Genomic DNA, 21205 nt, shown 5'->3' on the forward strand with positions numbered 1-21205 from the left:
TTTTATATGTACGCTGCAACAAGTGCCAAAAAATTGGCAAAATTTTGGACTTGTTGCAGCGTACATATAAAAGCCCGCTGCAACAGACTCAACTTTTTGCAGCGTACATTTATTTGTACGCTGCAACAAGTCTGAATTTTTGCGAAATTTTTTTCCCTTGTTGCAGCGTACAACATATATGTACGCTGCAAAAAAGCACTTTTGGGGGGAAAATTCTAATTTTGTTTAGGGATACGTAGAGTGCCTTGCACCAAATATAGAAACCTGTCAAAACAATAATAGAATAACGCAACCTGTAAAACAAATATAAAAACAACAACTGGAGTTTTGTATACTATATATCCCAAAACCAAAGTGCACATATTACATTTAAATATATGTTCCAATTTCAACATAAACATACATTTTAATATAAAATTTATTCTATAACAACTAAACCAACTCGATCAAGCGCGCTAAAGCCAATAATAAATACTTGTTGGTAAAAAACTTAGCCCATTGCTCACGAACCACATCAAATTCCTCGCATAAGGCGCAATCCTCGGAGTGTAGACCTTTACAAAAACAGAAATTTAAATTAAACATTAGATTAAATACAAATTAAATATCACATTTTAACATTCAAGAAACTAATGACAATGTCCTAATAGTCTAAAATGAGTCCTTAGGTTCTTTAGTTCAAAGTTAGGAGCGAAAATGTCATTTTAGCCTAAATATGACCTATAACGACCCAATGAGCCTATAGGTGCATAAATAGATTGGAACGAGTCTTAGATCGTTAAAATTATGCATATTAAACATGTAATAAGTTTTAAATGAGTCCTTAGGTTCTTTATTTTAAAGTTGGGAGCGAAAATGCCTTATTTTAGCCTAGATATGACCTATAACGATCAAACAAGCATTAAATGGGTATAAGTAGATTAGAATAAGTCCTAGAAACTCAAAACTAAGCTTATTAATCATATAATAATTTAAAAATGAGTCCTTAGGTTCTTAAGTTCAAAGTTGGGAGCGAAAATGTCATTTTAGCCTAAATATGACCTAAAACGACACAATAAGCCTTAAATATGCATAAATGGATTGGAACTTGTCGTATAAAGTTAAAATTATGCATATTAAACATGTATTAAGTTTAAAATGCGTGCTTAGGTTCTTTATTTTAAAGTTAGGAGCGAAAATGCCTCATTTTAGCCTAAATATGACCTATAACTATCAAACAAGCATTAAATGTGCATAAACAGATTAGAATAAGTCTTAGAAACTTAAACTAAGCATATTTATCATATAATAAGTTTAAAATGAGTCATTAGGTTCTTAAGTTCAAAGTTGGGAGCGAAAATGTCATTTTAGCCTAAATATGACCTATAACGACACAATGAGCCTTAAATGTGCATAAATGGATTGGAATAAGTCCTAGAAAGTTAAAACTAGAATATAAAACATTTAGTAGGTTTAAAATGAGTCCTTAGGTTCTTTAGTTCATAGTTGGGAGCGAAAATGTCATTTTAGCCTAAATATGACCTACAACGACCTAATGAGCCTTAAAGGTGCATAAATAGATTGGAACGAGTCTTATAAAGTTAAAATTATGCATATTAAACATGTATTAAGTTTAAAATGAGTGCTTAGGTTCTTTATTTTAAAGTTAGGAGCGAAAATGCCTCATTTTAGCCTAAATATGACCTATAACTATCAAACAAGCATTAAATGGGTATAAGTAGATTAGAATAAGTCTTAGAAACTTAAAACTAAGCATATTTATCATATAATAAGTTTAAAATGAGTCATTAGGTTCTTAAGTTCAAAGTTGGGAGCGAAAATGTCATTTTAGCCTAAATATGACCTATAACGACACAATGAGCCTTAAATGTGCATAAATGGATTGGAATGAGTCCTAGAAAGTTAAAAATAAGCATATAAAACATTTAGTAAGTTTAAAATGAGTCCTTAGGTTCTTTGGTTCATAGTTGGGAGCGAAAATGTCATTTTAGCCTAAATATGACCTATAACGACACAATGAGCCTTAAATGTGCATAAATGGATTGGAATGAGTCCTAGAAAGTTAAAAATAAGCATATAAAACATTTAGTAAGTTTAAAATGAGTCCTTAGGTTCTTTGGTTCATAGTTGGGAGCGAAAATGTCATTTTAGCCTAAATATGTCCTATAACGACCAAACAAGCCTTAAATGTGTATAAGTAGTTAGATTAAGTCTTAGAAACTTAAAACTAAGCATATTAATCATGTAATATGTTTAAAATAAGTCCTTAGGTTCTTTATTTTAAAGTTGGGATCGAAAATGCCTTATTTTATCCTAAATATGACCTATAACGATAAAACAAGCATTAAATGTGCATAAATAGATTATAATAAGTCTTAGAAACTTAAAACTAAGCATATTTATCATATAATAAGTTTAAAATGAGTCATTAGGTTCTTAAGTTCAAAGTTGGGAGCGAAAATGTCATTTTAGCCTAAATATGACCTATAACGACACAATGAGCCTTAAATGTGCATAAATGGATTGGAATGAGTCCTAGAAAGTTAAAAATAATCATATGAATCATGTAATAAGTTTGAAATTAGTTTTTAAGTTCGTTAGATCAAAGTTGGGAGCGAAAATGTCATTTTAGCCTAAATATGACCTATAACGGCCAAAGAAGTCATGAATGTGCATAAATAGATTGGATTAAGTCTTGTAAAGTTAAAACTAATCATATAAAACATTTAATATGTTTAAAATGAGTCCTAAGGTTCTTTATTTTATATTTGGGAGCAAAAAAGCCTCATTTTAGCCTAATATGACCTATAACGACCAAACAAGCCTTAAATTTGCATAAGTAGATTGGAATGAGTGTTAGAAAGTTAAAACTATTCATATTAAACATGTAATAAGTATAAAATGAGTCCTTAGGTTCTTTAGTTCAAAGTTGGGAGGGAAAATGCTTCATTTTAGCCTTAATATGACCTATAACGACCCAATAAGCCTTAAATGTGAATAAATAGATTGAAATGAGTATAAAGATGTCCAGTTTGTCGTTCCTGCAGTACCCAAAAGTAAACAAAATCACAAGTGTATCAGAAATGTATATCCAGTATCCAGCTTTCAAATGATACACTCAACAACAGCCAAAGGTGAAAGATTAGAACATTATTAAGTAGTTTTCGACAAGCAGAATCCAAATTTATTTCTAGGATACACGCATATAGAGATAATATGAATTACCAATATGAAAATTGTTAAATGAGAATAGGAGTGATTCTCTTTCTTTAATTTCTGAACAGCAATTAAATGTTGCACATGGATATACCAAAGTGATAATCTGCTGATTAGTATAACAAAAACTACTTACACATTCACAGATGCAATGAGATCATCATTAGTAAAGCTCAGCCCAGCATTGCATTTGGTGAAGTTTCCAGAAGCAGTGTCAAATGAGAGGTCAGTACCCAAAGCAAGAGTACTGTTTCCAAAAACACCAGAAAAGTTGACAATGGGGTTTGCTGTCAAACCAAGGCTTGTGCTGATGCCAGCATACTCATGCAAATACTGAAGCTCAACCTGTTAACATAATTTATACTCCACAAATTAGAACCATTATCCCGTAGTATTTTGAACCATGCCTCTTTAGGTAAGAAAATACTAGAAAGATAATTGTATGGTACCTTGCCAGATCTCTGATCAGGAACACGGAAACTAAAAATAGCCTTCAAGCCAGGGGCAGGTTCATCAACGTAATGGTGGTGAAAAGCTAGGAGCGGAAGACGGAAACAGCAAAGAAGTTGGAATCAGATTACAATAGATTCCAATTATGTAAAACAAGATGTTCATAGAAAGCAATGCTATCTGTCACCAAATTTTACACAATTACCAATTATAAAAACCTATAAACCAATGAAACCGTAATGTATCATAGAATCAATTCGTAGTAATACAAATAAACAAACTCACATTGGAGTTGGTATCAACTTTCACATCGGTGGTAATATTCTTGTTTGTCAACTTAGTGCTGACATCAGCCAAAAACAACTCGCCCTTCTTTGTCCCAGTAGAAGTGATAGCCTGCAAGAAAACAAGTTTACATTAACTTTAGAAAATTAATCATGCCATACATGTCTGATTGACTTATTCTCTACATATAAATTAAGAAGTCAACAACAACCTTTAATGCAAACATACATCTTAACTTAATTTCTTTAATCGTGACTCACAACCCTAAATCTTCAGGACACAATGCAGTTGCTAATCAAATTACATTGTTATCTCGACTAAACCCACGGAATACAGGGTATTAATTATTTCAGGCTCGATTGTGTTACAAAAATAATTGTCAGCACATCAACCAGGGTACTCATAATTGGATATCCCATAATAACCAAAGTAGAAAATAACTGAGGAAGAAGAGGATTGAGGGAGACGAGTAATACCTGATTAAGCTTAGAATAGCAACAAGAAACATTGTAACTAGCCACTGAAGCTTCATTTGGAGTAGGCCTAGAACCTAGAACAGATTCAAACTTTTCTCGTGCTTCCTCGTATTTTCCGCTCCTTTGATGTTATAAAAAACAAGAAAATTAAAGAAGATGAAATAACATAATTAAACAGCTGAGTAACAGCAAACAGAAGAATGGATTGATAAATACTTGTAAAGTTGGAGGCCTTCCCGGAGGTCCTTTTCCCTACTTTCTTTAGTCTCCATCTTTCTCTGGTAATTTTGGCGCTGCAAAGAAATAAAAACTGTAATATAAGTTTACAGATGAATAGATGATATAGGTACTAAGTAGTGTGGTGAGAGGTTGGGTTGGCTTACTTGAATCTCTCTGACACGGTCACTGATAAAACCAGAATTCCTTTCAGCGCGAATAATATCCTTCTCAGACAACTCACCAGCATAATCAAGGTTTCCAAAGCGCTTCTGCATTTTCATGAAGAGAGGACCAATCCTCTGACGGATGGTATACATGGTTCTACCATACTCAGCAGCCGGCCAGATTTCTGTGCCAAACACTGCACTGGTTGCTATGACTTTATCCCCATAAACATCATTTGAACAAACCCTAAGAAACCCATAAATCATCGAACTCAAAACTATGTGATTTTGTCAATCATAAACCTAAAATTGAACCCTAATCTGAAAACGAAAATCAAAAACTAAAATTGAACCCTAATCTGAAAACGAAAATAAAAAACGAAAATAGAAATTGAACACACCATACAGAAACCACCGGAACCACGACGCCGAGCAACCACCGGAACCACGACGCGACGGGGAGATGCTGAAACCCCGGCCGACCAAGAATATATCTTTCAGTGACAGGCTGCGCGAGAATTGAACGGGATGGGGGAGATGAGGCGAGAACACCACACACCGGCGAAGACAGCGACGCAGGGCTGAGCAACGCTTGGGTTCGACGGCGACGCAGGGCTGAGTTCGACGGCGACGCAGGGCTGAGTTCGACGGCTTCTTGGATATTTGTTTAAGGGAAAAAGCTTGGAGCTATAAGAGAAGGAACAACGTACGTTTGAGCCCGCTCGTTTGAGCGCGGTTTGTTGCAACCTAGGAAAGTAAAAAATTTTGAAACGCGGACTTGTTGCAGCGGGCAATAACATGTACGCTGCAATAAAGTCGGGTTGTTGCTGCGGGCTTTTATTTTGTACGCTGCAACAAACACATTTGCTGCGAACAACTAAAATGTACGCTGCGATAACCCTTTAAAGGGTTTGACCCGCGTTGACCGACTGGTTGTTGAAGCGTATTTATACATGTACGCTGCAACAAGGGGGCTGCAACAGGGGTTTTTTCTACTAGTGACAAAACTAAGTTTTTTCAGACATTATCACACACAAATAAGTTTATTTCAGACAAAATAAGTTTTTTGCAGATGAAATAAGTTCAGATAATATAAGTTCAGTCTAAATAAGTCCAATAGAACGGAGCCTTAATCAATACTCAATAGTTCCAATAAAGGTAGGCCTAAGCCCTTACGTACAATGCTTGAAAGAGATGTGGCATTCCACAATGCATACATCCGAGCTAGTGAAGCCCTTCTAAACCCTTTGCTGAATAGCGCATTCAAACCCGCAGGAAAGGGGGATAGAAGAGATAAAGGAAGAATAAGCAAGATAGCAAGAAAATTTCCGAGAGATATCCAGTAAAAGTGAACGAGCACAAGACAAGTGACAGAAAGATCAGCCAAAATGATGATCAAGATGAGCAGCTGCACAGTATCCTGTATCACATAAAAAACAAGATATGATATCAGAAACCCCATTATTAGAGGGGGGGGGGGGGGAATCTACAGATCCGTTAAAGAATTTTACCAATACACAACATCAACATGGTGACATTACTGATATATTATGAACAAACCTGGAAACCAACTGGCCTCGTGTTGCGCAGGAACAAAGAAAACAGAAAGAAAATGTCCCTTTTGAATTCAAGTGATCTCAATGTGTCGTCATTAATAAGAGTACCATTGATTTGTCCACTAGTCCTCCTTCGAGCTAACACCTGGCTTGGGTGACTTTGCGTATGTTGTAGCTGCCTGTACCGCTTTTCCACTGATCTTTCATTTCTCCTGAAGGGAACAAAACGGGAGGAAAGGAAGAAGGAATTTGGTTAATGCAACTGCTGTTTCCAAAGTGGGAAGGTTGTTTCAGAAAAAGACTGAATATTTTGCTGAGCTAAAAACTAATAGAGTAGTAAAGGAAGTATAAAGTAAAAAAAATTCAGATAGTAGCACTAATATGGAAGAAAGAGAGATATTAAAGATAGTTGAAATAGTGATAAAAAGTGAGAACGATAATAACACAGAAGGCACAAAAATAGTGAAAATAAACATTAGTTCAGGGAGGATAAATGCATGATAAAAGACGTGGATAGAAAGGCATAAAAAGCAGAGAACAGGTGCACAAACAAAAGATGACTAAGAAAGTTACATAAGGGGACCACCAATCCGTACTCTGGAGTCAACAAGTCAATGGCCATATCTTCAGTGAGATCTAGAAACAACAAGTTCTCGTTGATTTGGTCTATTGATTTGTAGAAAGAAGGTTTTAGCGGAATATTCAAAGACATACATAGTAAAAATAGCTTCAATGCTTCACACTTTTGTTTTCATGACAAATACATCAGAACCATTCAAAACTATAGCAAAGATGAAAATTAAAAAAGGATAGTATATGAATCATCATGAGAATGTATCAGACTATTAGCCACTAAAGATCATCATTCATTAACCAAATTCAATAAATAGCAATAAGGAGCTTACTTTGAAGACTCGTCAACATTAATTTTCATCGAAACAGATTGAGGCGTGTTGTGGATTGTACAATCACCAACCACTACCCAAATACCCAGTTGATTATAGCCAGAAGCAGTGGCATGAAACCAACCAAGATCAACCCTCACTCCATGAAACTCCAACTGGGGATTTGCGTGGCTATTAATCCAACAAATGACAGGAGCAAGTGTTGAGCGCATGAATCCATGCCGTACTGTTCTCAACTGAGCATTTAAACCAGCCACCAAATGACTCCAGACAGAAGTCGGGACATGCTGAAACAAATACATAATAACAGTGAAGGTTATGAGATGCATCTCATGTAATTTACGGGTTCGGAAGGATGAGACACACCTGGGCGATCAGATTGGTCAACAGTTCATCACTATGTAGACTATGAGGAGACATATAACTGCCATCCCCACCAAAAATTATGCACAAGGGAAACCTCTTTTGTATGGTTGACACCATGTCTACACGCTTTTCATCACCACCAAGAAAGAAATCAATATATGCAACCATTAAATCAGGTGTTCCTCCAACCTACAATGATACAAATATAATTGCATCACATTCAAACCCTATGAGGAAAGGCGTAGACAGAAAGAGAGCAATTTTAATCACAAAAGACATTTATACCCATAGGGAAGCCTTTCGCTGTTTACCTTCTCATACACATTTTATGAAAATCATGAAAAATTGAAACTTCATGGTGAACCGAAAATTTTGGCATAGGCAAGTTATTGCTGCAGAAAAGCATATTTATTCCAAAATTAACAAAAATGAATACCTTCATCCCTTTGTACAATGCACGTGCTCGGCAAGAACGTAGACACGAGTGATCATATTCAGACTTGACATATTCCTGAAGACGCTGGATTTTAATCCTACGACGCCATTGCTTCCATGACCAAGCACAAGGATAAGCAAGCACTAAAAGAATACTGTGAACAGAGCCTTCCCACCAATCATACGCAGCAATAGAATTGATCTCATCAATGAATCTATTAAAGGCATCTTCGTACCTGGACATAAATTAGAAAAAGCTCACCGATTATGTAAATGTTTAGATATTTATCAGATGAAGTAGTTTGGGCAAGAAAAATTAACCACAATCCAATTTTATCAATTTTTTTAGAACAGAAGGATCATCAAGTCATCAATCAACATTCCGGCTCTTCTAAGTTCCAAGCCTCCTCTTATAGTGCATTGAAAAATCTTCCTTGCTAAGGAACTATATCAATATATTGCTCAGGTGGAAAACAACTTGAAGACTCTTTGCCCCTTGAAGCATGAAAGAGAGCTGCAATCAATTGTCCCACAGATATCTGATAAACGAATTAGTTTCAAACAACTTTCACTCTTCGTGTATTTCTAATTTCTTCATACAAAACATAAAAAGAGTTATGAAGGTCGGGCAATTCCCCGGTTCCCTTTTCCTTTTCTCCCCTTATAAGCTAATTTAAACAACCAGGTGGATCTAGGGAGGACAAAATATTTGCCGCCAATAAGAGAGAGGTTCTTTCTGGAACCTGTTGAGGTGTTGCCACAAACAAAAATTACTGCTGCCAAGATAACAATTAAATTCATAGAAAACATGACATCAATACATGTCAAAAGAAGCAATGAAGGATGATTGACAAACAAGATATGGTAGAGAAAACTTGGTTGCACTGTGGAGGACAACATCAAAAATTTGGAATAGTTAACAGTTTAGCCTAATTATGCAAGAAATTAGTACTAACTCAGGATGAAGATGAAATGCCAAGGGACTAGACCTGGTTATTGGACAGGGTAGTCCAATGGATATAGGGTTAGGGTCAAGTTAATAGGGCTTTTATTGGGCAGGGCTCCTATTGGACAGGGCCTTTATTGGACAGGGTCATTATAGGGTCAAACTTATACTACAATTATTTTGAAAATTAAAATAGTAATGATACAAAAAGTTACGTGTATAGTTTCGTATTTACTTGTACTTGCACATGGCTCTTTTGTTTTTCATTTTTCATTGCTCGTTTATTGACCCGCCCACTAATGACCCGCTATTGACCCGCGACCCGTTTTGACCCGCCCATTATCGACCCGCTAAAAATGACCCTTTCAATACCCGACCCTCTTTTGACCCGCACCGACCCTGACCCGCCCCGCCCGATAACCAGGTCTACAAGGGACCCAAAGTAAAAAATTTAGTAAGGTTACATGAGCATGCAAACATCTTTCCCTGATCCCTACAATCCTTTTCCAATGCCCTTAAGCCCTCTAATCGAACACCAAATTAAAATAATAAAAAAAAGTGGGTTTGGACCAATTGCTGTCTAATTAAGCACTCATGTATTGAAACATCATCCGGTAAAAGAGACACCAAATAAATAACATTGTCAACTCCCTGTTTTGGAAACTTTTCTCTTTCCACCTGGCTTAAGGACATTCAGTTTAGGTTCTGTATCACATTAAGTTATTAACAGGTTTGCACTTGGGCATGTCAACTGCCATCAGAGGTCAATGCATGTGATAATTTCACCAAGAAATAAAAAACGGGTTTTTCATGAGATACCCCCGAGGTTTAAGTTTATTCACCAGGTACCCTCGTTGTTTCAGTAATCCACCAGGTACCCCTCAGGTTTCATTTTCTCGCATGACTTAACCCTGCCGTTAAGTGGCCGTTAGAAACTTTTTTTCACCAGGTACCCTCGTAATTTATTTCACCAGGTACCCCTGAGGTTTCTTAGTTTTTCACCAGGTACCCTTATGTTTTATGGTAATTTCACCAGATACCCCTGCTCACCAACGGCTACATTTTTTAAAAAAAACTGGCTGGTATGGAACTGCATTCCATAAGTCCATAAGTCCTTCTGGGTTGCTGCAAATGCATACAACCCATATGTGTACAACAAGGCAATGGAGAAGATTGCCAAAATTGATCCAAAGGTTGTTGATTATCTGTCCCAAGTGCCAAAGCAGTGGTCAAGGCACAAGTTTGAACCACAAGTGGTTTGTGATCACAACACCACCAATTTTGTTGAATCTTTCAACGCTTGTACCAAGCCTTTTAGAGATATGCCAGTGTACACTCTGATGGAAGGTAAATGTTCTATCTTTACTGCTTTTTACACTGTGGTTGCATATGTTTTACACCACCCCTGTCCTTTTTATTAATACATTTTCTGTTTTGCTGCTTTATTTTGTTTTTGCTTGGATGCTTGGATCTAATAGAGGCTGGGAGTTGGTGTATGAAGAAGATTGGGTCTAGATTTGGCAAGGCTATAGAAATGGGACCAAACCAATTGACTGAATATGCTGCTGGGGTATTAGAAGAGAGGAGTCAACAATCTAGGTTTTGTTCTGTAACAACTGCTGTGGGAGGGGAATATGAAGTGAAAGAGGGGGCTGTCAAATACCCTATTAAGTTAGGTGCAAGGACTTGTGGCTGTGGAGTATGGCAAATATCTGGCATACCTTGCAGACATGGCCTTAAGGTTATTTACCACCAAAGACTTGAGGCTACTGATTTTGTGTCTCACTACTTCAAAGGGCAAGCATACAAGTTAACTTACTCAGAGCACATGCACCCCATGCCTGACCCAACCCAATGGCCTTCTTTTGACCTTCCTATTATCCTCCCACCACCCATGAAGAGAGCATCAGGTAGACCCCCTAAACTGAGAAAAAGAGGTAAACATGATACTAGAATAAAAAACATTAGAATGCCATTTTTTATAGCTCCATGCATTAATTTCTTTTGTTGCTTGAGTTTCTTCTTCATTTGGTGAATTTCTTCATTCAAGCTTCTATTCTCTTCAATTTCTCCTTCCTTTGTGCTACCTTTGTTGTTTCTCATTGGCAGTGGTTGCTCAATGCTTCCCTTGCACCACTTGAAGTTGTCACATAAGTCACACTTGTAATATAGTTTTTGAGGATTTTTCATTGTTTCAGAACTTCTTATTGCAAATTTTTTCCCACATATGTTGCATGTTTTGTTTGGAACTACAACGTATGAGGATTCATACGTTGTAGAGGAAGATTGAGATTGAGAATATGAGCTCATTTGAAAGTGAGTTGGGAAATAGGGAAAATATGAGTTGGTGAATGGGAAGAACAGAAAGTTGTAGTGAAGAGTTGCTGATGCTCCCCCTTTAAATAGAGAAGGCTCACCAACGGCTAGTTTTTTTAGCCGTTGGTGAGCAGGGGTATCTGGTGCAATTACCATAAAAACATAAGGGTACCTGGTGAAAATCTATGAAACCTTAGGGGTACCTGGTGAAATAAATTACAAGGGTACCTGGTGAAAAAAAGTTTCTAACGGCCACTTAACGGCCACTTAACGGCAAGGTTAAGTCATGCGAGAAAATGAAACCTGAGGGGTACCTGGTGGATTACTGAAACAACGAGGGTACCTGGTGAATAAACTTAAACCTCGGGGGTATCTCATGAAATATCCGAATAATAAATAAATGGATATTTTGATATTAACCACCTTTTAAGTTTCAGGTATTCACTACCTTATAAAATGTAATTTTATATTTACCCCCTTACCGCCAATGTGGGTCCTATTTACCTAACTTTATTAATTGAAAACCAAATGAAAGAGGAGAGAAATAAAAATAAAAATGGTTAAGGGAGCCGACATGGACGGAAAATTTGATGGAATCCGTTAAAAAGTGGTGATGAATACAAACGTTTCATAAAATTAAGGGGATAAATATGAAATTACATTTTATAAGGTGGTAAATACAAAAACCTGAAACTTAAAAGGTGGTAAATATGAAAAAAATCTAAATAAATATCTTACACTATCTCCACAATTTCATCTGGAGGAGAATATGGAAGGTGCCAGGGCTCCCTGAAGGTGTTTGGACCCGCAAAGTACATCCTGTAGACATGACTTTGAGTATCTTCAGCTTTGTTGGGTCCCTTAACCTGGGTTAAAGTGTGGATAATATGAAAATATTATTAAAAGTATTCGATCTTCTGATGATGAAATTTGTTTTAACATCAAGAACATACCTCTGATAGAGAGAGAAGATAGGGATACTGGTAATCAAAATTGTGCTGCTCAAATGAGTATGTAACATGACAAACAGAGCTTGATCCAACCATTTTGATTCGCAACAAGTTTAACAATAAACCTAGGATTACAAAACAACCTAGGAGGAGAAGAGAAAATGTCCAAGGCCCACCAACTGGATACATAAGCTCCTCGAGCGGTGTAAAGCAGTGGGGCATCCTATATTTGTCAGATATACATTTGAACGGACATGATGCTTCATTTACCCCACCTGCAGTGTTGCTTCAAAATTAATCAAAAGCCAAAAAAGGAAGAAAAAAGAAGAAGAGAATATATGGCTCTGAAGTTTAGAAGAAATTGCAAAGAATTTATCTACCTCGTACATAGATGAATTCTGCTCGGTGGGGAAGTAATTCTTGAGGACAAGGAGCACAAAATTGTTCATCAGAGCCATCAACATCCTTAAAAGTTCCAATAGGGCATTCCTATAATATCAGAGAGTCAGAGACATAAAAGTTGCTCAACAGGGTGCCTCTAGCACATTTCAAGAAAAACGTTAACATATAGCCTAGCATAAACAATCACATTTATACAACTCTCATGATCTAGTGTGTTTGTAAATATTTTACTATTACTGCTATTCTTTAAATCCTTATTGTTAGTACACTAACTCTAGACACACAAATTCAGGAGGGTAGAAGACTGGGTGGGGAATGTGTAAAAAAAAGTAGGACAGAGAGTGTTGCATGTGGTTTTATGTAAGAAAAAAAGTATGAAAGAGAGCATTGTGGGGTTTGAGAAGGAGGGCTTTGCAATTTGGACCAGTAATAACGAAGAGCAAGATCATCCTCGTCAAGAAAACACAAAAAGGTTCAATTTCATGTTATCCACCAGCCACTTTTCATTGGACTCCAAAGGAAACCCCAAAAACATGCACTGATAAGGTGTGAAACTAACTATTCAACCTTAGAAGATATATAGCCACTTTTTGCACAAGCAGAACTTGGCCATATATCACCAGCCAAACACACTAATTGTGTATTATAGATAAACAACTTCCTCATCCTGCAAATATGCGTTGGTTCAATAATTAAATGACTTAAATCTAAGCATAAATTATTTAAGGTAGAAAACTATCTTACACTGCAAAATGTACCATAAAGTCCCTTAGGGCACTCTTTCCCAGTGATTGTACCCTCTTCTCCATAGTAACCTGAGCTATCCCCAGCACCTCCTCTGTTAACAGGGATGAAAGTTGTTATTCAGCAAACTTAAGGTATCAATAGCTTTTGCTAAATTTTAAATTAGCAAATGTTTATTCTAACTTCAAAGCTCAAAAATTTTAAGAACAAATGCAAGTGAACTAAACAAACCAACAAAAGCCTTCAATGGAGGATGCCACACAGAAATGTTATTTCTCTTGAAACGAAAAACATATGTTGCCGTTCTACAGAAAAAATTTAGATTATGGCTCAACCAAAAAAGAGCGATTCTCAGTTATTGATGGAAACAAACTCCAGATGCATCTCCACAACAAACTGGAAAGGAAATAAAATCAGAAATCAATGAAGAAAATAGAACTTTTTAACACAGTTCGCCAGTTGCATACTTGCACTTGATGATGACCCATATTCTTCCTTAGTCTATCACCGATCAAGGATCTGCTACCATAATCTGACAAGTTATTCAACGACAAAGAAGTGCATCATACAAGTTGCTAAAGTATTGTTGGTGATAACTAATTTTACACTTGTAAAAACTATTAGCTTCATGCTGATTAAAAATACAAAAACTTCAGGAGTTGCTGAGCACAAATCTTAAAACAATCAGTTCGCTTTTATGATAATTCATAATCCAGTTCATTAGAGCATTGACACTTACAAATGTATGATGATATGGCCAGAATGGTTGCTATATGATTTGAGAAATCTATTTTGTGTTCCTCAATAGTCGGATTAACTGATATTCCCATATTCTTTCGTAGTAATCGAATTTAATCAATTTACAGTCAACAATTTTAAAGACCCAAATAGTTTTCTAAGGGAGGCTTCCACATAGGGCGGTGATGGGGAAGGGGATTGAATGTATTGAGCCTCAAAACTGCTGAAGCAAAGAGGTTTTCATAGGTTTCAACTTGGAAAAGCAACAGTCGGTGAACTACTTAAACAAAATTGAGAGTGTAGGTAGTTTGATGAGCCGTCTTGATTTAGTCTATAACTAGTGTGTTGCCCGAGCTATGCATCGGGTTGCTACTTTGAGTAATATAAATATGTTCGGCTTTTAAAAAATTGCGTATAAGAGAATTGTCGCAAATGGGAAAAAACAGAATTAAAAACCACAAAATTAAATTAGCTAAGTTATTTCTTTATTGCACCGTGATAACATTAGTAAAATTAATCACTCATCTTTTAAATTAAGAATATTTATAGAGTAATAAAGCAGAAAAATTATTTAGCCAAGTTGGTAAAATTTACAATTCAATACTTGTTGGTCACAAGTTCGAATCCTTGTATTACTCCGTAACAAACTTTTGTTGTCACGATACTTGTTAAATCTTTGACGTGGCACGGTTCTAGTGCTAAAACAGGGTGACACGTGACACGCATACTTTATTACAGAAGCTTTTTAATATATTAGTATAGATATTTTATACTAACAAAAAAAGGGTAAAAGAAGAAAACAATTTTAAAGCTTTTCTATGACTAAAAAGGACTAAAATACCATAATAGGCAGATGGGAGTAGCGATGATAGTATGTTGAGATGATCGGTGGGAGTACCTTAAACAATTAGAAAATAAGATATTAGGAGGGAAGTTGGAGTTGTGGATATTGAGGAAAAAATAAGAGAGAACCAATTAAGATGGTTTTGGCATGTGATGAGACGGAGATCAGGAGACATGTTGATAAGAAAAATAGAGAACTGGGATCATGGGGATCTTAAAAGAAGCTGAGGGAGACCGACGATGACTTGGATGAGTCTAGAATGATATGAAGAAATGGGGTTTACACTTGATAGAAGGGAATGGAAGGAGAAGATCGTGGTTGACATGGCAGGAAATTCTTCGTGTAGCTGACCCTGTAATTGGGATTGAGGCTTAGATTGTTGTTAGTCTTTGACTGATATTCTGTGTCAGCATCTTCAAAAACACTCGAGGCATCAACAACAATGGAGTTCCGACATTAACTATCCTAAATCCTACAGACTTATAGATATGAAGATAAATAAATTCATAATGTCAGTGCAAAAATGAATGAATTTGGGCAGTGAGTAGAAGAAAGAGACTGGCATTGAGTAAACAAGAAAAACAGTAAGCACGCATGCCTATGAGACCCATGACCTCAAATTCATTGTTAGTTAGAGTGACATTTTAACTAGGATAGTAGGATCGAGTATCAAAAGATGCTCCAGTCTCTAGGAGTGGTGTTCTACAATTGAGACGTTGACAGTTCCATTATTATCTATTCTTCGCTCCTCTAAAAATAAATAAAATAAAAACAATCAGTAGCATCGAATGTAAAGCTTATACATACCCACTGTAGATGGTGCCATTTACTACGGCAATCGGAATATATTCATCTCCAGTATTTATGTTAGACCAATGAAAATGAATTCTTCCACCACCACCACCGCCACCACCAAGGGGACCTCCTTTTCCTCCGGCAGCAGATAAGCTGGATTTCTCAGCAAGTGCAAGTTTTTGCAGAAAAAGAAGAATTGTGCCACCAGAGCCCCCACCAAGACCGCCAATTAAAGTCCCATCTCTATTTTTTATTTTTTGACTGTGACTTTGACCATCAGCTCTCAACGATCCATACAAGTCAAGCCTGAACAATGGCCATTGGGTTGCCCCAATCACTGTAAATATAGAAAAGGGGGATATAACAAGCAATGAGCTGTATTCTTGTAGATATAGGAAAAAATACAGGAAAATCATTGGTAAGTTCTAACTGGGTAACAAGAAATACGCTTACCTATCATTCCACCCCCAGCCACATGTCCATACGACTCATTTGGACCCTCAGATCCACTCCCTAGCTCACAAGGAAGATTAGCGTTGCCATATCTACTCCCACCTTCACTTATTGTTCCATTGAACATCCCTGAACCTCCCTTGCCTCCATGCCCGGCACCACTGCCAGCCCCTTTTAAGAATCTTCCCATGCCATTACCTTTTCGACAACCTGCAAAACGCAATGAGTTCATGAGGCCAGGGCAAACAGATTCCGAAAGATTTTACAGAGTGTTACACACTTAAACTCCTTTAACATGAAATTTGTCAAAATATATCCAAATGCATGTTTTATTGTTCCTAAAGATAAGCTAGATGCAATAGATTTCTGATTTTACCGCCTCATAAATAAATGCATTTTCTACTAGGACATTCCTAGCACTTTTTAGAAACAAAATGTGGAATGGTAGTAGTCTAGCTACAAAGAAAAACGTGTATATAAATTAAAAAATCCTTCCCCAATTCACATGAACATAAACGAAAAATCCCGCCCTTATTCATCTAAAAGTTCATGCAATAGCACCAACTATCAGTAATTAGATATCTTAATGATGTTTATAAGCAATTCCATCAAGAATAATTCAAAAAAATTACAGCAACTATGATCTCTAAACTGAAAATGATGAAAGTCCTTTAATACCCAGCTCTGATGCAGTAATCATCCCATCAGCACTCACAACAATAGTCCTCGCCCTATGAAAGTGAATTATACTTCCTTTTACATGCCCATCAACGAGAATATCTTCAACGCGGCATATCTGACACATTGAAATACGTAGTAGATAAATGTTGCCTGCCCATATCACCAGCTCCAAGAGACTGTAGAAGTCAATTGTACTGAATTAAAAAGTAACATATTAGCACATGCTATCTGTTGAGAAGGACCATTATTAGTATTTGGTAATTCTCCAAGTAGTACATCAGCAGCACAAATCTAGACTGTCCAGTTAACTTCTCAATCCCTTACCAACATTACTCATACCAAGCCACTTCAGCTCATCTTGGACTCCGATTAATTTTACTTGATAAAACCAGAAGACAGGTTCAAAGAAGAAGAAAAAGTAACATTTACAGTGGCAGAAAAAAAACGTCCTCTGCTCCAAAAGCACTCTGGTTAGCCAATGAATCACAGGAGACGGGAAAAAAGAGCAGGAGTGTTTATAAGTTTTAGAGGGGAACTGGAAAAAAATTTGAGAGAAGAAGAGCCGGAAAAGATAGCATGTTGAGGCCATATTTTCAGCCGTCAAATAGTCATCACTTATTGTACAATATTAAAATAACATGTCAAACCCTACCTACAATGGAAACAAAATGTATAGCCACTTAAAAGGAGATTTACCTAAGTATCCCTGGTTACTATAAAGAGGAAAACGAGGAAGAAGAAAAAAGTGGGAGCGAATAGTATATGTAAAATTTACTAGTTTCTTGACATTGTTAAAAAGAAGAAAAAACGATCGCTAGAGGGATCTAAAGACTTATGATGCTTTTAATGCCAAGTTCCCCATGACAAAATTGAAAAACGGGTCATATTGATGTTCTCATACGACTAAGAAACAGATGTATAATTCCTCTTACTTGGAGTGAGAAGGAAGTGGTACTGTTAATATGGCAATCATCTGGTGGATTTATCAAGTCCATTGGGCATGTCTGATTCTCACAAAGAGATTTTGTTACCCTGCATCAGATATTGGCAATCAGAACTATACCATGGAGCTAGATTAACTGCCAGTTTGTAGTAAATCATCAGAGACAAGCTATGTTACTCGGACTCGGATACCCATGTCGGACACGGGTACGTGTACAAGTGTCTGACTCCGCTATTTTGTAAAAAAGTTCATGATTTTGGTCCAAAATGAAGTGTCCAGTGTCCGTACCCATGTCCGAGTGTCTAGGATCCGACACGGGTACTTGAGGCGATATGAAGAGTCCAAGTAACATAGGAGACAAGTAAATAATTAGGCAATCACATGGTTTTACTAGCATCATCGTCCAATGGTGCCTGAAGTAATGAACCGCGTCCAAGCTGCAAATGAAATGTTTGTAAAATATCAGTGAGTTTGCAAGTACACAAATCCCACAGATAGTTACATGCAAGATTACAAGGTGTTGGTGATGAGATGCAACCATGCAAAGACTAGTGGCTAGAAAGTAATAATGATAGTAAGATCTCTGTAGTACTAGTATTCTAGTAAACTAGTAATCAGCATGAACCTTCACCAGCAATAGAACACTGAAACTGACAACTTCATCATAAATGAAACACAATTATAATAATAGGGGTACTAATAGATCCTCTTTAATTTTTAGTTGCATAAAGTAGAAATTTTTAATTGCACTAAGTGACTAAACTACCATGATACACAAAGAAGGACATCATAATGGGAAAGGGTGGAAGAAAAGAAATCTGCTGAAACCAGAGTAAACAGAGGCTCCTTGCTAAAAGATTCTAGCACTTTCTCAAACCAAATAAATCAAATTGCAACAACAGTACAAATCGTACAATGCCAGAGAAGTCTACACATTCTTTTTAGATAAAGAGAAACTCTTGTTCAGTATGGTGGTTAAACTATCCGTTTCCTTAAGATTTAACATTGAACACAGGAAAATTAACGGACACGGTACCATCCAACATTGAAACAGAAGGAAACTCGGAATGTGAAAAGGTTCTGCAATTTCTTTTGTGCTACTAAGCTGAATTTTGTAGAAGTATCGCCAGCCTTTTAACTTTAACCCCCAAAAGAAAAAATTCTCTGTTAAAGCTAAACGTCTTCTCAAGTCAATATCTAACTTAATAGCCCTCTTCAGTCCTCACTATGCAGCCAAATGCATAGCGACAGTAATGCAAAAAAATTATCTTTTCAGCGACTGCTGTAAATTAAAGATACAAAGATCTTGATAACAGAAGCATCCATTGTCAAGAACATCTTGATACTGTGTGTGTGTTTGTCTGCGTGTGTTCATGGCATACAATTGTGAGCATATACAAATGTGACTGAGAGTGTGAAATATGTATAGAAATGATAGCAGTCGAGATAATTAACCTTGAAACATGACTTAGTGTCAAATGAATTGATTATGGCATACACCAGAAGTAAGCCGTACAAACTAAACTGAAGACAAAGATGAAAGTTTCCTTCAACTAGGCCCAATCAATCTCGTGCATGCAATATAAGAGTTTCATCTGGAGGCAATTGTATCAACAGTCTAATACACTGAAATGAAGTTCCTGTATATATTATATTTAAGATCCCAGTTACATGCATAAACCAGCAAATTTGCAAAGTCCAACATCGCGGTTATTAATGCAGCTATCGTATTTTGAAATTGTGTTGCCACAGATTGAATTACTTTTGACACTTATCATTCTATGAGATAGAAGGTCCAGGAGGAAATCTAAAGATTTCTTTACGGAAAGGAGGAAGGAGGGATGAGATATGCATTTCTAGAAGATAATGCACAATAAAGGGAGAAATATAAAGGCTAACATAATAATTGGAACATTATGCTCGATCTGGTAATAGAGGACAGAAAATGAAATCCTGAAGTCATTTGCAAAAAAGGCAGTTCCAAAAGTGTTTCTTTAGGCTGTTACATGGGATACATAAGAAAAGTAGAAGTAAGAGCTTGAATCAAGTCATCAACAGAGTTAAATACTTAAATGTGTTAACAAAGCACCAGAAATAATATATTCAATGAAGGGGGATTTTGGAGAGGCCAGGGCCCCACCCCCATTTAGTCCAACTTTGACATAGTATTCTGACATAAGGAGGTCAAATGTGGAGCAGTTGAGGAAAAAAGAAAAAGAATAATTATAGATGGTAAGATGGGAAATTAAATCAAGAGAGGAAGGTATATAATTTTCCGTATTCAAATCTATTGCTAAGGACAACCAGAGACTATAAACTAAGCGAGCCATTAAGGACATTGTACATATTAACATATCCCTATACTCTATAAGAGAAGTCATCAGCTTAACGAGATTGATAGGGAATTCACCACTAATTTTGAAATGAAAAAGTTGTCTACAACACAAGAGAAACCTTGTGCGAACTATGCTGAAAAAATAAACCCTTACAGTAATATTATAAAATTGCGAAAGCAACAACCGCTGGCTCTTGATACAGTCACCGTCACCAGTCAACTTCAGCAGACCTTGGCCATATAATGCCAAATTTGTGTTTGAACTTATAACAGAATGTTCCTGCATGGAATAGTCAGCAATTAGCCTGACTAGTGATGAAATGAAACACAAAAACCATAGGATTAGAGAAATAAACAGATGCATACCCTCAAAACAGCAAGATTTCTAACTTCAAGGACAGAAGTTGTGACAACAGCTTCGCCTCCATCAATTTGGATCTCAGAGTTCCACATTAGTAACATTTTGACATTCACTCGCAAAGCACCATAGACCTTCACTCACAGGAGGAAAACTCGGAATCAGCCAAAATGAAGACAGCAATAAGTCTTGACAAGTCTTAAAACATGATTACAAAATTTCTCAAGCCTGGTTTTAAGGTGCTAAAAAATAAAACAACGAACTCCTCTTTGCAAATAAGCACTAGATCTATAGTGACGTCTAACATGAGTGCCTATAGAAGTTTCAATGGAAGACATTGGTGAAATAAGATAAAACTGTTCAAGGAACTAGACTGTGCGAATGTAACACCTGTAGAAGGGGAATTGGAGAAAGCGGAAAGAAATATAACTATAGATTTAAAAAGGAAAAAAATGTCCCAGAAGACCCAAATAGCAAAAAGAGCCCCATAAGCAGGAGACAATGGACCACAAACAAAGGTGAACAACTATTAACCCCTCCCTCTCACAAATAAAAGAAATAAGGATACAGAGCTTCCCCAACTCCACCACCAATTTACCGACCAATATAATGTGCCAAATAACTTTAT

At 36.6% G+C, this 21205-nt stretch overlaps 1 protein-coding gene and 1 pseudogene across 3 annotated transcripts in view; both read right to left on the reverse strand.

The window, feature by feature from the left end:
• Positions 1–21205, reverse strand: part of LOC110781675 (uncharacterized) — a 30801-nt gene that overhangs the window by 1423 nt on the left and 8173 nt on the right. For all 3 annotated transcript variants that reach the window (XM_021985769.2, XM_056831020.1, XM_021985773.2), the window contains exons 6-21: positions 20586–20711; positions 20374–20499; positions 18266–18321; positions 17874–17973; positions 16939–17056; positions 16261–16470; positions 15820–16144; positions 13431–13524; positions 12665–12773; positions 12288–12559; positions 12073–12200; positions 8074–8308; positions 7638–7826; positions 7272–7558; positions 6371–6578; positions 5991–6230 (exon numbers count right to left, since the gene is read on the reverse strand). In XM_021985769.2, the coding sequence (XP_021841461.1) occupies positions 5991–6230; positions 6371–6578; positions 7272–7558; positions 7638–7826; positions 8074–8308; positions 12073–12200; positions 12288–12559; positions 12665–12773; positions 13431–13524; positions 15820–16144; positions 16261–16470; positions 16939–17056; positions 17874–17973; positions 18266–18321; positions 20374–20499; positions 20586–20711 (2823 nt within the window). The remainder of the gene's footprint in view (positions 1–5990; positions 6231–6370; positions 6579–7271; positions 7559–7637; positions 7827–8073; positions 8309–12072; positions 12201–12287; positions 12560–12664; positions 12774–13430; positions 13525–15819; positions 16145–16260; positions 16471–16938; positions 17057–17873; positions 17974–18265; positions 18322–20373; positions 20500–20585; positions 20712–21205) is intronic.
• Positions 340–5719, reverse strand: LOC130462551 (mitochondrial outer membrane protein porin of 36 kDa-like; annotated as a pseudogene).

This window comes from Spinacia oleracea, chromosome 6 (assembly GCF_020520425.1).
Source record: "Spinacia oleracea cultivar Varoflay chromosome 6, BTI_SOV_V1, whole genome shotgun sequence".
In the NCBI taxonomy this organism is placed as follows: Eukaryota; Viridiplantae; Streptophyta; class Magnoliopsida; order Caryophyllales; family Amaranthaceae; genus Spinacia; species Spinacia oleracea.